Below are 12553 nucleotides of genomic sequence, written 5' to 3' on the forward strand. Positions count from 1 at the left end.
CACTTCCCCCTTATCTGAGCTGTCAACAGCCAGTGGACAAAGCTTTGAGGTTTAAGACAGCCCTCCCCATTTGGACGTTTCATTACAGAGCAGAAGTTTAGACAAATAAATTGCTGAAGTCTTGTATCTGTGAACAATGTATTACATTTGAGTTAATGCATTTCTCTCTTTTTCTGTTCACACGGGAAGGTGGGTGTTAAAGGACAGAAATTCACTTTAAAAGTTGAAATCTACTTTAAAATCCATGTAACGCGTCTAGAATTTGACTAGTTATCAGTTTGTGTGGAAATTATATTGCCTTTGTGGGAAAAGTGTTCCCAGCGAAGGGTCCTTCTGAGGCTTTTCCTTGACATGACCTTCTGGACACCCATAACAGCAGCTTAATGATCCAGGCAGTTCCAACATCCCCCCCCCCCCCCCCCCCCCCCCCACAGTGGTTTCATTTTTACTCGATACATTAAGGTTTATTTGTTTGATTTTGCTATCGTCTGTGAAATAACCAAGACAAACTCCAGCAGCTTAAAACGCGATGGTTTCTTGCAGCGTGACACAATCGCTCTGATTGTGCCTGATTGTCCGAGGAAGATCATTTAAATTGGAACATGCTGTCTTCACTTTGTTGCAGTTTCTCTATGAGATGACAGAAACTAAAGCTACACAACTTCCTAAGACATAGAGTGAATCAAAAGGGGAGAGTGGAAATTAATGAATGTTTAAAAATGTTATCAAGTAGAAGTAATTGCCACATGGAAGAGCTTTAATTACTAACTAGTATTTACTGAGCTTTGTGCACTACTTTTCAGGCAAGCTTTCTGGAGCCGCTTAAATCAGACTCACAGGTAAACCCTACAACCTTTTATTCCCATCCATGCGGTGGATTCACATCTGCTTATGTCACAATACAGGTGTCCCAGGATAGCAGGAGCTTACAAAATGTGCTAAAAATAGCATTTATGTAGTCTTGCCTGAGGAGACAAATCAAACACAACCTGTGCGTAAACACATGTGTATCTTGAACTACCTCTGCTGTTTATACAGTAACCAGGGTCCTGTATGGTGACAATCTAAAACTACAGTATACATAAGGAGGAGAAGGTGTATTTAGCCATGCTAGTGTTAAGGCATTCATCAACATTCATGGTCCCCAGTGGATGAATTGTAATAACTTTGGCAATCTCCTGACCTTTCCTCTAGCGCCCTACTATGTTGGTTTGTGAGTAAATACCTGCAAAACTATTGACCTTCTTATTAACATCAGCTGTACTTTGTGTTTAGTGCTATAATAATAGCAAATAATGGTGGGCATGCTAGCACGATGACATTAGCGTTTAGCTGGAAGCATTGCTGTGTTTCAGTACAGCATCATAGAGTCACTACCGTGGCTGTAGACAAGACTGTCCACTCAGGAAGGACAAGGAAAAGCATGTTTTGTTCTTAAATTGCGAGGACTTGTTGCTTGTAATAGTTTTGGTGATTTGAGTACATCATCATGTGTGTTTGTTAGTCATGCCATCAAATAAAGCTCATTTTAACCGATTGTAGTACTCGTGGTAAAGTAGTTCCAGTTCTAGGTTTCATCAAGCATTGATATCCTCAGTGATTCGTTCTGGTCTTCAGCGTGTTGGAGAGAATTTGTTTTGGCCTGTTTCCATTGTGAAGTGTTTGACTTTCAGACGGGCTTAATGTTCACATCATTTGAATAAAGTAATGATGTTTTTCCAGCCCGTGAAGATGATTATACTCTGGAAGAGTGCATAATGGGAAACACCTTTATTTTGGTCTGCAGCCTGCCATTGAACTCAGAAGAAGACTGTGTGTGAGAAAATGAGAGACAGGCAAAAGGGAGCGAAAAAGAGGAAAATGAGTTTACAATATATACATCTGGGGAAACGTTCACACCAGTATCATCAGTGTCACATATAAGGCAGGGAGTGACGGAAGCCTAAAGATCAGAGGAGGGAGAATGCGCTTTGAAGGTCAGTGGTTTCATTCCTCACACAAGATGAAAAAAATCTCATTGGGTGAAGTGAATGAGTAAAACACTCTCAGTGACTATTCTGGTACTCTTGATCCCCTCTGTTGCGCTGCTCAAACTGCTTCAGCGGAGTTGCTCAGCGGCCAAGAATGAAGAAAAAAAACCCTGTGGTTTAACTGGGCAGCTACCAGATAAATGCAACTGTACGTGTTTTGCTGAAAAATAGAAAATGTGCTCAGTCAGCCTGCTACGGCTTAAGGTTAAATGCATCTGCGTTGGTCTGTGTGCAGCAACACAGAGCATCAGCACTGACTGTTGAACAGTTTGAAGTTCATTTATCCTGGACACCGTGAAAATGTTAATTTATGTACGCACAACTGTATTCAGAATTACAGTAAATTAGTCTATTAGAAATTTAGACGTCAGATTTTGTATATCATTTTTTTTTACTGTTAACAGAGCTCTTTGAAAAAATAGGCCCCTTCTTTCAGCAGCTATTGCTCTCAATAAACATTTAGATACTAAACAGGATGTTCTTGCTGAGCAAAAGAAAATACCACTGAGATTTGCTATGGATACACTTTTTGTGATGGACTGTGTTGCACTGAATTTTCCCAGACGAAAATTCACAAGAAGCTTTAATATAGTTTGCTAAAATATAACACATAAATGTCCTACAATGTTTGAGCCACTGCCAGCACACAATGCAGTTCAATAAAATCAGAAGACGGAGGAATGAGAGCTGCACCATTTGTTGGAGATAATATGTTTACTGCTCAGCTGTCTATCATCATATTGTAGCTTTATTGGATTTAGGTTGTTGTTTGCCATACAGTCAATGCTACTAAAGCATGCACTTTGTTTGTAAAATGTGTATGCTTTCTTTTCAGAGATGATGTTGGTGAGATCAAATTGTCTCTTTCACTTCTGAGGGTTGATGTTGTTTTCCGATGGGTCAACAGAAAAACGTGGATCCAGAGAAAAATCACACACTAGAATACAGTCGCACAGTGATTAAACAAGTCGCTATAATGAATCCAATCAAAATTAATTCTTCCAACATAGGTTAGATTAATCCCCACGTTGTTGCCCTGAAATGCCACAGAAAGATTTGATGAAGATGAACCTCATCACAGCCAACAGAGCACACTAAGGATGTTCCGATAGCTGACATTTACTCCATGTAGACAAATAATGCACACAGTAAGCATCATTTCCATTTTCACTCGGCTCACCTTTTATTTTGCAAAGCTGGCTGAAAGACTGGAAACCTTGAATAACCTGCAAACTGATGGAGGAGCTTTAAAGAAACACTGCAGATATTAAACAGCTAGAAAAACACATTTGAACTCCCCACTTCTATCTGATTTAGTTGCTGTGTGTTTATGTACATGGCTTGGTAAGTTACAGCTGAGCTCCACTTGTTTGTTTTTGGCTTTCAATAAAATGGACCCAGTTCATTACTGTACGTTTAGTGACTCACTATATTGTTGGTTTGTATTACAATACTCATCCAACATTGATTAACACAGTGCAACCAGTCTATAAAGACTTGAATAGTTTATATGCTTTATTGTACTGTAGGCGGTTCCACCAACTGCAATAAGAGGTCAAACACAGAGGCTTTGTTGAGTGCTGCCATTAGTCTCTAGACAGCTAAATTATTCACTGATTTCTTTTACCTACTGAATGGTATATCTATTATGACTCCACAATGCGAGCAAAAATGAAGCAATCTGATTAATCTCCAATACCTAATTGTTTGTTCACATCAAACACAGAAAGAGGTAGGTAATAAAGCTTGCTTAGCAGAGTGAACCTGGTGTGGAGAATGGACCAGATGTGCAATTAGCTTTGTCCTTTTCCACTTTGGACTCATGAATGTAACCGCATGGGGTTGGAAATGCGTGCCACTGTTTGGCCACATGCTGTTTATGTGTTTTTAACTGAGCTGCACTGAGGCAAATTGCATTCAGCCGTTGACACAGTGATAAAGTATTCAATATTTAATCTAATTAAAATACCATCTTCAAATTCTTTGCTGAATGTGCGATGGATGGTGAAGTGAAAAAGTAATAACAAGCAAATTATACACATTTTAATCGTGATGGCATTTCAATAGTCATCTATTTACAACCACTTACAAGTAATAATATGTTCATATAACATGTTTCTCTTTATTATGTACAATATGTGTATATCTTTTGTGTTTCTTTCAAATGTATACAATGCATTGTTGTTATTTTATATGTGTGACCTAAATATAATACAAACCTGTCATTTTATTTGTGTATGTTTGTCTGGACTTCTGGTCCACTTTTAAGCCTAAGGGCACGATACACCACAACTACTTCTACTTTCTGTTATTTGACAAACTGACTGATGTGTTCCTTCTACACATTATCTTACAGTTTAATTCATTTGGCAAGCAGGGGGAGGTATGGCTTTGATAATTAGGGAAATGGACACCAGGTAGGGACTGGATAAGAGGACAAAGGCAATATAATATAATATATTTTCAATCAAAAATATTCAGAAAGAAAGACAGCACGGAGCCTCACAAAGTATCTTGTTTTGTTTACTGGTTGCTGCATTCTCTTCAGTCCTATTGATGTTAGTTGCCAATTTTCCACAAAGATCCATGGATGAGATGTACCTGCAATTTTTCCTCTAGATTATCTGAAAAGTGTTTTGTATGTTATTGGATTTATTGTAGTTGTTTGATATGTAATGTAAGGTTTGTGTTCCCATATTTTTCATATAATAGCAACACATTATTTTCTTGCACAGTTGTAGATTGTATTTGTGCAAAATATGTACAGCCGATTTATTCTTTGATTGATTGATTGATTTGTTCCTTCATGATCAGTATGTGTCTCTTTTTTCAGTCCTAATTGTGTTTATCTGGCATCCTGCTCCCTGTAGCCCTTTATTTCCTTGTCTGATGGGACAATCTGTGTAAATGTAATTACTGGTATGTTGGACGAAACAGCACATTAGCCTCCATCAGCATAGTGGTTTAATGATTAGGGTACCACTCACTTCAAGTATATCATTTACAAGTGAATTGAAAGGTATTCATCAAACACATTCAAATGTAACCACAGTATCTGAAAAGACAGTAATTTACCTTCCTTCCTAAATACCACATGCCACTGTTTCACCTGCACTTTCCTTTGTTTTAGCTGGTTTTTACATTAAAAAAAATCCCACTTCTATTTCTTTATTTGACCTGTCCTGTTGTATGTGACCGTTCAAGAGGCACAGCAACATAATGTGATATCTTATAAATTGTCTGAGTGCTGCTGTTTTGGCTTGTCCTCTCATTTCAGTTGCTTGGAATGCTCACGACCTTGCAGTCTAATCTTATTCGACCTATACGCTCATTGTAAGTCACTCTTGATAAGACCGTCTGCTAAATGCTGAGAATGTGATGCAATGTATCACTTTCCTGAAATGTAATTTTTGTGTCCTTTTGATAGGTCATACCACATGGGTTGTTTTATCTGTCGCTATATGAGCTGGGTCACTGCTGGATACTGAGCAGGCCATAATGGATACACAGAGTATGTGAGCAACAATTGATAAATAAGAGCGGGGTAGATTAAATGCAATCCATTCTTAGAGGGAGAATGACGCTCTGTGGTGAAACATTGTCCAAATCAATCGTAAGAATGTAAGACGTTTTAATAGAAGTTATGCCTTCCTGACTAAGCATCAACGTGTTGAGGAAAGCCTCCTGTTATATGTATTTGAACATTGATTGTATGATGCACCGTGCAGAAAGCAGCAACTCTTAAAGCCTCATATACTAGTATAGAGTAAGATTCATACCTCCTTAACAGTCACTCATTGAAGCTTACCATCTCAATATCTAATTATCGCTCTTCATTATTGGCTGACTGAAACTAAGGCTAGAACAGTTGCAGTGCATTGCACTGGTTCATGCATTGTCTGATTACTTTTAATTAAAGTTAAAGGGTCATTGCCCAAACTGTGGTGTGAGCTTGTTTTCGATAGAGCCGTGACTGAGCATTTTCATCAGCCTTGAGTATGTGGCACATAATTTACATATACAATGTGTGCAAGCAGAAACTGACCTGTACAGTAATTACTGCCGTTTCCCCCCCTCTTTTTAAGAATATTACCTCTTGTGTATAAACATGAGAACCACAAGAAAGGCCAGCTCAGTACTCAAGGGAAAGGAGGAAATGAACATGATGAGTACAAACTCATGTGTTTGGTGAATTGAAGAGAGTTTTGAGCTCAGACAATGTCGGGTTTCAAGACAAAGGCAGTTCAAGCTCTAAATATTTATCGTAATGGACATTAAACTGGTAAAAGCATGAAGTTGCGCTTGTGAAAACACCGTTAACTTAACAAGTCTTGCTCCCTTTAGCCTCCTCCATATCTATACCCACAGTTAATTCATAGTAGCCTACATCCTTTGAATCTCATGCAGATTTGTTTGTATTATCACTGCACTTAGCAGCACATGTGAGGGCATTTAAGATATTACATACCCTGCCAAAATGTTTAGTGATAATGTAAACTAGTGATTGCAAAAGAAATGTTGAGAAATTTCCATTTTACCCTAAAATTGGAAACATAGCACACATCTGGTTATTTTTTCTCAACAAGCAATTATCTCACATCTGCTTCCATGTCTGCTTTTCTTTTCACCTTATTAGGAATCCAATTTGTTTCATTGCAGGGCTACATGGCATGTAGGAAAACCACTGGGATCCATTAAAGGCTTCTTTTTCTTGACTCTGTCTTCAACGCACTTTTAAAATAACTGCACTGTTATTTAGTCAAAGGTAAATTAACCTGCAACACATGAAGGAGTTGACTTTATTGACAATCTGAGCAATAATTAGGTTAATGCTACATTGAAATAAGCTGTCTTTGTGTCCAAAAAAGGAGCCATTTTTGGGAGAAAATGGGACGACTGGTTAACAGCTAATACAGTTTTATACATTTTGTATTCAAATAATCTTTTTTTTATATATAATTACTCCAACTATCAAAGGAAAAGAGAAGCTGTGAAGGAGAATGATCCCCACCCACCCCCTTGAAGAGCTTTGTCCCAAACAGCTTTAAATGTGCTCAAGGAAAGACAAATGATTTTTAGAGGCAACACCATTTAAACACATATTCACTTCTTGTATATGGAGCTGTTAATAACTGAGACCATGGTAATTCCATGCCATGCTGTTTATCGTCCATGATGTGAAAAATGCAGAATTTAATGCTTTGCTACTCACTGATAAAATAGCTGTGAATGTATAAATCCATAAACGGCAGTTTATCTTGCTGTCCACTGATATGTATGATTCTGCATTATCCACGAGCATAGACTGACAAAAATGATAACTGTGGGAAAGTGGTTGAAATCACAAACCGGGTATTTCACATGCTGCCCACAGATGATTATGTTGAACATTTCCTAGTTGACAATATGAGATGGTTTGAACTGACAGTTTATTATAACGATTGTCCACTATTGTGTGCGATGCACGCTGTTCTGTTTCACCTTGTTAACTGGATACATGCTTTTCTATTGCAATATATTGTTATCTATTGCAGTGTATTGTATTTTGTATACTGTATTGTGGAACACCTTGCTCATTATGGGGGAAATGCTCTGTTATTAATTCACAAATGAATGCTTTAACTGAATGAAATAAACATGAAAACATGCTAGTTGCTGTTCAATGTAGATATGATAAACAATTTTTTTTTAAATGTTTGTATCCTTGCTATGTGAGTCAGCCTCCTGTAAATTTGGCCAAGTGAACGGTGTGACGGATGATCCCATCTGCATCACAGTTAGCGACAAGAGCAGGACTGTCAGGTGTCTCATCAACACATTTCAACAGAGAAGCTAAAGGGGCAGAAAACACCCTGTCCAATCAGTGCATATTAAACTAACACACATTTTGACATAACCTCTTTTAATAAACATGTCAGAAACTGTCAGTATATATATATATATATATATATATATTAGATAGATTACAATAAATGGGTGTTTCACAACTGAGAATTTGTTGATGGTTTACAGCCAACATATGAAAGCATTCTATGGCAAATGTGATCATTTTATATCTATGTTTTCATACAAGCTACAGTACCAAGTGCTTTCCTGTGCGTTTTCTAGTGTCCTGTACACCCATGTGAGCGAGGCTTTGGATTTATGACACTAGAATAAAAAGTTTATCCACTCATCCATTCACCAAGAAGAGCACACCACTCAAACCTTCAGAGCAGACAGTCGGGATTTGCGCTGGAGAAATGCAAAAGTTACATGGACCGAATGAGCTGAGCTGAGTTCTTGCGTTTGCTTTTCGAAAGTGACACATTCTCAGCATGTGAATGACACCAAGGCTATACCTGATGTATGTAGAACTGGGCTACTTTATGCTGCAGGTTGAAGCTGATGTATACTGCCTTGGTAGATATACTGTCGCATTAAATCTAAAGACTGTAGAACATCAGTCTCAATGGCATTAAGTCCTCTCTGTGACCTTGATGACAGTTATCAGGTACTATAAGTAGGGATATAAAAGAGAATGTGAATGTCATACTAAACTGCATTCACCTAAATTGTGTATTAAAATTAGAGTTCTAAGAAATATGATATTTGGTCAGTGGGCTTAATTTTGAATTCAGAAAAGTCAAGGCGCATGTCAAGTTTGCTGAACACAAGTCCTTTCTGACAACTTGTTTCAGTCTGATAAAGATGTTACAATTCTGATCTTATAGGCCGAATAGACAAGACATGGAAATAATACACTGTCCATATCCATAGGTTAACAGCACAATTCAAATCCAGTAAATCGTACAGTTAAGGGCAATAGCCTTTTTATCCTGGAGAACTGCTCTGTGAACAGTTTAAGTTCATTTTCTGAATGTTGTGTGCCAGAGGTTGACCTTGGAGGGCAGTGAGGTGATGACGCTTTGACTTAACACACACTTTTCTTTCTGTGCTCACTGCATTTCTTCCCCTCGATGGTAGAAACCCTCAGAAAAGTTCTGCACTGGAGCCAAAGAGCAGCTGCCTCCATTAAACACACAGCACAGTGAATTCACTGCCATCAAGCAAGTATTAAGAGTCAAGGGCAATGTGTTGAAATAAGCTCACATTAGGTCACTGCACTTCCCTGAAATGCAATGCAATGGTGTTTTCAGCTGCAGGGAACAGGGTGAATGGCTTTGGTAAATAACTGTGCAAAGCTCAGAGTAGATCGGACTTGAAAAATACCTGACTTACCTTCTGCAAGTAGACGCACCGCATGCACAAAAGAGGGCTCCAAGCTGTTTTTCTCGGCCACCAGTTCAGGTAAGTACTTATCTGGATGCATTATTACCACCGCGGACCTCTTCACCGGCCGTGCAGGTAAGGCGACAGTGCTGAGCGTCGGAACGCAACTAGAAACCTTCCAGCTCCTGCTTTGTGGAAGCTTCAGTCTAGAAATCTATGAGCGCCACAAGCAAAACCCCTCAAAAAAAAAAGAAAAAAGAAAACTAGTCTTCCCGCGTCTCCGAGATGCTTGACTGGAGGTTGAGGTGTGATTCAGAGGTGTGAGCGTCTGGAGGTTGACTTGTGATTCAGAGGTGTGAGCCCATCTCCGCCGCCGCTGCCTGCTGCCTCTCCTCGGCACCCCGCCAGACTCTCAGACTCACTGGGTCTGCGGCTCGCGCTGCTCCCCGCCCCTCAGCATCATTATTGGCCATATTCCGGGACAGGCGCTGCTGGAAAACAAAGGCGATCCCCGCTGAGTGCATACCAATTGGGCGATGTGCTCAGAGGGAGTGGATACAAAAAAAATAAAGTTGAGATTGCACTTGGTTGGAGCTGGTCATTGGTCCATGCAAAAATCTCACTCCAAAATGTGAGATTCGATTGTTTTATTGAAAGTTGTATGCATGCTGTGTTGCAAATAATCCCTTCATGAAAAAGAAATAACAAATTCTATTATGCTACATTTGAGAATACTATACACCACTACAAATGGCTGCAAAAACAGAAAAACAAGTTAAAACAGAATAGGCTTATAGTTATTCTACACCATAATAGGTCACTGTAAACGTAGTAGTGCTAGTTTCATTGTCTGTAGGTCCCTATAAGAGCTATCAGTGGAGCTTGAATTATAGCTGATATGATAACTTTGATTATTGCTGAAGCAGTAATGCCATACTAGCAAGAAAAACATTTCTTATCCAATTAGTTTGATTCAGCCGAAGCTAAATGTACGGTGGCCTATGAGTTTCCAAAGGTCACTAGAATAGCTTGTACCAAAGAAAATATGTGTGCAGAGCAACCTGAGGGACTACAACACAGGCATAGTTTCTGTGTCGCTGTCCATGGTGCTAAACACTGCCGGAATGACTGAGATTACTCTGGATGGTTTTGCACATGCGGACAATTATCATTTCAAATGTTTTCATTACTGATACTCTAAATGAAAACTTACATGATAAGTTATTTATTTTTGTAGTTGTGCTCCTTAATAGTCTTGTGTTTTAGAGGCTTTTAGAGAAGAACATTCTGCACCCACACAGGTTAAAAGACCTGATCTTCTCCAACATGTCACAATCCAAAAAGAAATTTGCTCTGCAAAATCATGTCCAACTAGTTCGTCTTTGAATGGCGTCATGGGAAGAGAGCAACATCAATGCTCATTTCAAGCTTCCTTTTTGCTGTGTGGATTCACTTTGGTAAGTGTGTAACACGTTTGAGATTATCAATCCCCTGATTTTTTTACTTTGGTACTTGATGAATTTGTAATCCCATGCCAGTGTCATTTTGTTTGAATCTCAATAAAAGCATGGTCAAGTATTTCAAATGTTGCATATTTGCTTTATTTGTCCAGTAAAGCGTATACAGTGCAATGCCCATTGGTGTAATAAGATGCTCAGCAGTCTACTGTGTGTTAGCTGGGTTTCAATCCCAGTATAAGAGAATAATGTAAATGCAAACCTTGTGTCCTATTAGGACTCAAGGAGTCAGGAAGAACGTTTTCTGCTAGCAAAGTGAATTCTATGACACGAGGAGTTTCAATGTCAAGTGAATGCTTCATTAGGTCTTTATGAAGCAACGTCAGTGGTGTCAGCAGTGTAAGCATGCATCTAGTATGAACTAGTCTAAAACTAAAGTCGTCTTCAGCGCGGCACACAGGCTGCTTTACTTACTCACTATTCAATATGAGTGGAATAGGCTGGTGAATGACCAATTGTAGCGCCACTTGACCTTTTAGAGTTGACTGGCTGCACTGATCAGAATCATAAAGACTGTGGGGAGACTACAGACACTGGTGTGAGTCATTTTTTATGTTCTTGTCAATGTGCAATAATGAGACACTGCATTTGCCAGTAAAATCAAACAATGTTCTACCACATTGGTAGAGACTGAACATATTCATAAAAAGATATATCATTTCAAAGTTTGCGGTGGATGTGTACAGAACTTTGTTCTACATCTAGTTGTAGCTACAGTGGGTGCATGTTGTCATTAATCCTTACTTAAAGTTATTTGAACTATTTCTTTCATTTCACCAATATGGTGTCCTGGAACTAAACAAAGGGTATGAAGTTACTGTAGTTTGTTTGTTTGGGAGACTAATACAATGTTATATGTGGCTTTGGTTTTATTAACCAACTACCCCTTTTTTCTCTATACCTCTATATTTAGATATTCTATCATATTTGGTATTACAGCTCTTGCTAATTGCTTTTACTGCTCATTTCTGAAATGACAAGCAGGCATAGAAGGAGCCAATATCGATCATAACTTGCATGTCCTCATCATTTCTTTTTATGATTAACAATTAATGTCTCTCTGAAATAAGACACCGTTTTATTATTCTGTCTAATAGCCTTAAATAAGTGACTGGGCCCATGTCGGCCAGTACTGTCTGCACTTCATGCTTGCTGAACCTTAACTGATTTAATTTTATCAAATGAAACGACGAGGATGACAATCCTGCCACTGTTATTACTGGCTACGAAAAGCAATGATGACTGTGACTGTAAATGAGGTTTAATCTTGTAATCCTACGGTATGGTTGTGCATTTAGGCATTTAGATTAAGCAGGCAGACTGAAATAATATAAGAAAACAGACAAACACACTCAATGTGCTCCTTCACCACGACATTAAAGGAATGAGAAGAAGAAATATGGAGGGGGAAAATAGCTGGTACAGTGATATTTATCACTGCAGAGAGAAGAGGACTTTGATCAGACTCCCGGATGTCACTTTGGACAAAGAGGACTGTGACTTACACTCTTTTTAAATTTAGACTCTCTCTGTATCAATACTGAAATGATTTAGTATTTCAACTTGGATTTGATGTATTTTTACTGCACTCTAGTGGTCAAAGGGCAACATTGCATATTTCACTACTTCACATAATGCAGGCTTTTCAAGGGTTTACGTTGTTTTTTATTATTTAAATTAAAAAGTTGGTGTTGCAGGTTAAGTCATACTCTTTTCTCTAATTATCTGAAGATCTAAGGTGTACTTTAAGTCTGATCAAATTTAATAACATACTTACAACCCTGTTATTTTGCG

General features: G+C 38.5%; 1 protein-coding gene across 1 annotated transcript in view; it reads right to left on the reverse strand.

Annotated features, from left to right (window-relative positions):
- The window catches only part of khdrbs2 (KH domain containing, RNA binding, signal transduction associated 2), a 59938-nt gene extending 50539 nt beyond the window's left edge, over window positions 1-9399 (reverse strand). The window contains 1 exon segment of the mRNA XM_068717831.1: window positions 9252-9399. Coding sequence (XP_068573932.1) covers window positions 9252-9342 — 91 coding nt within the window. The 5' untranslated portion in view covers window positions 9343-9399.
- Window positions 9400-12553: the final 3154 nt, after the last annotated feature.

The sequence above is a fragment of the Cebidichthys violaceus genome, unplaced genomic scaffold, assembly GCF_023349555.1.
Source record: "Cebidichthys violaceus isolate CVI_PGR_0920_01 unplaced genomic scaffold, fCebVio1.0.p SCAF_10, whole genome shotgun sequence".
Classification (NCBI taxonomy): Eukaryota; Metazoa; Chordata; class Actinopteri; order Perciformes; family Stichaeidae; genus Cebidichthys; species Cebidichthys violaceus.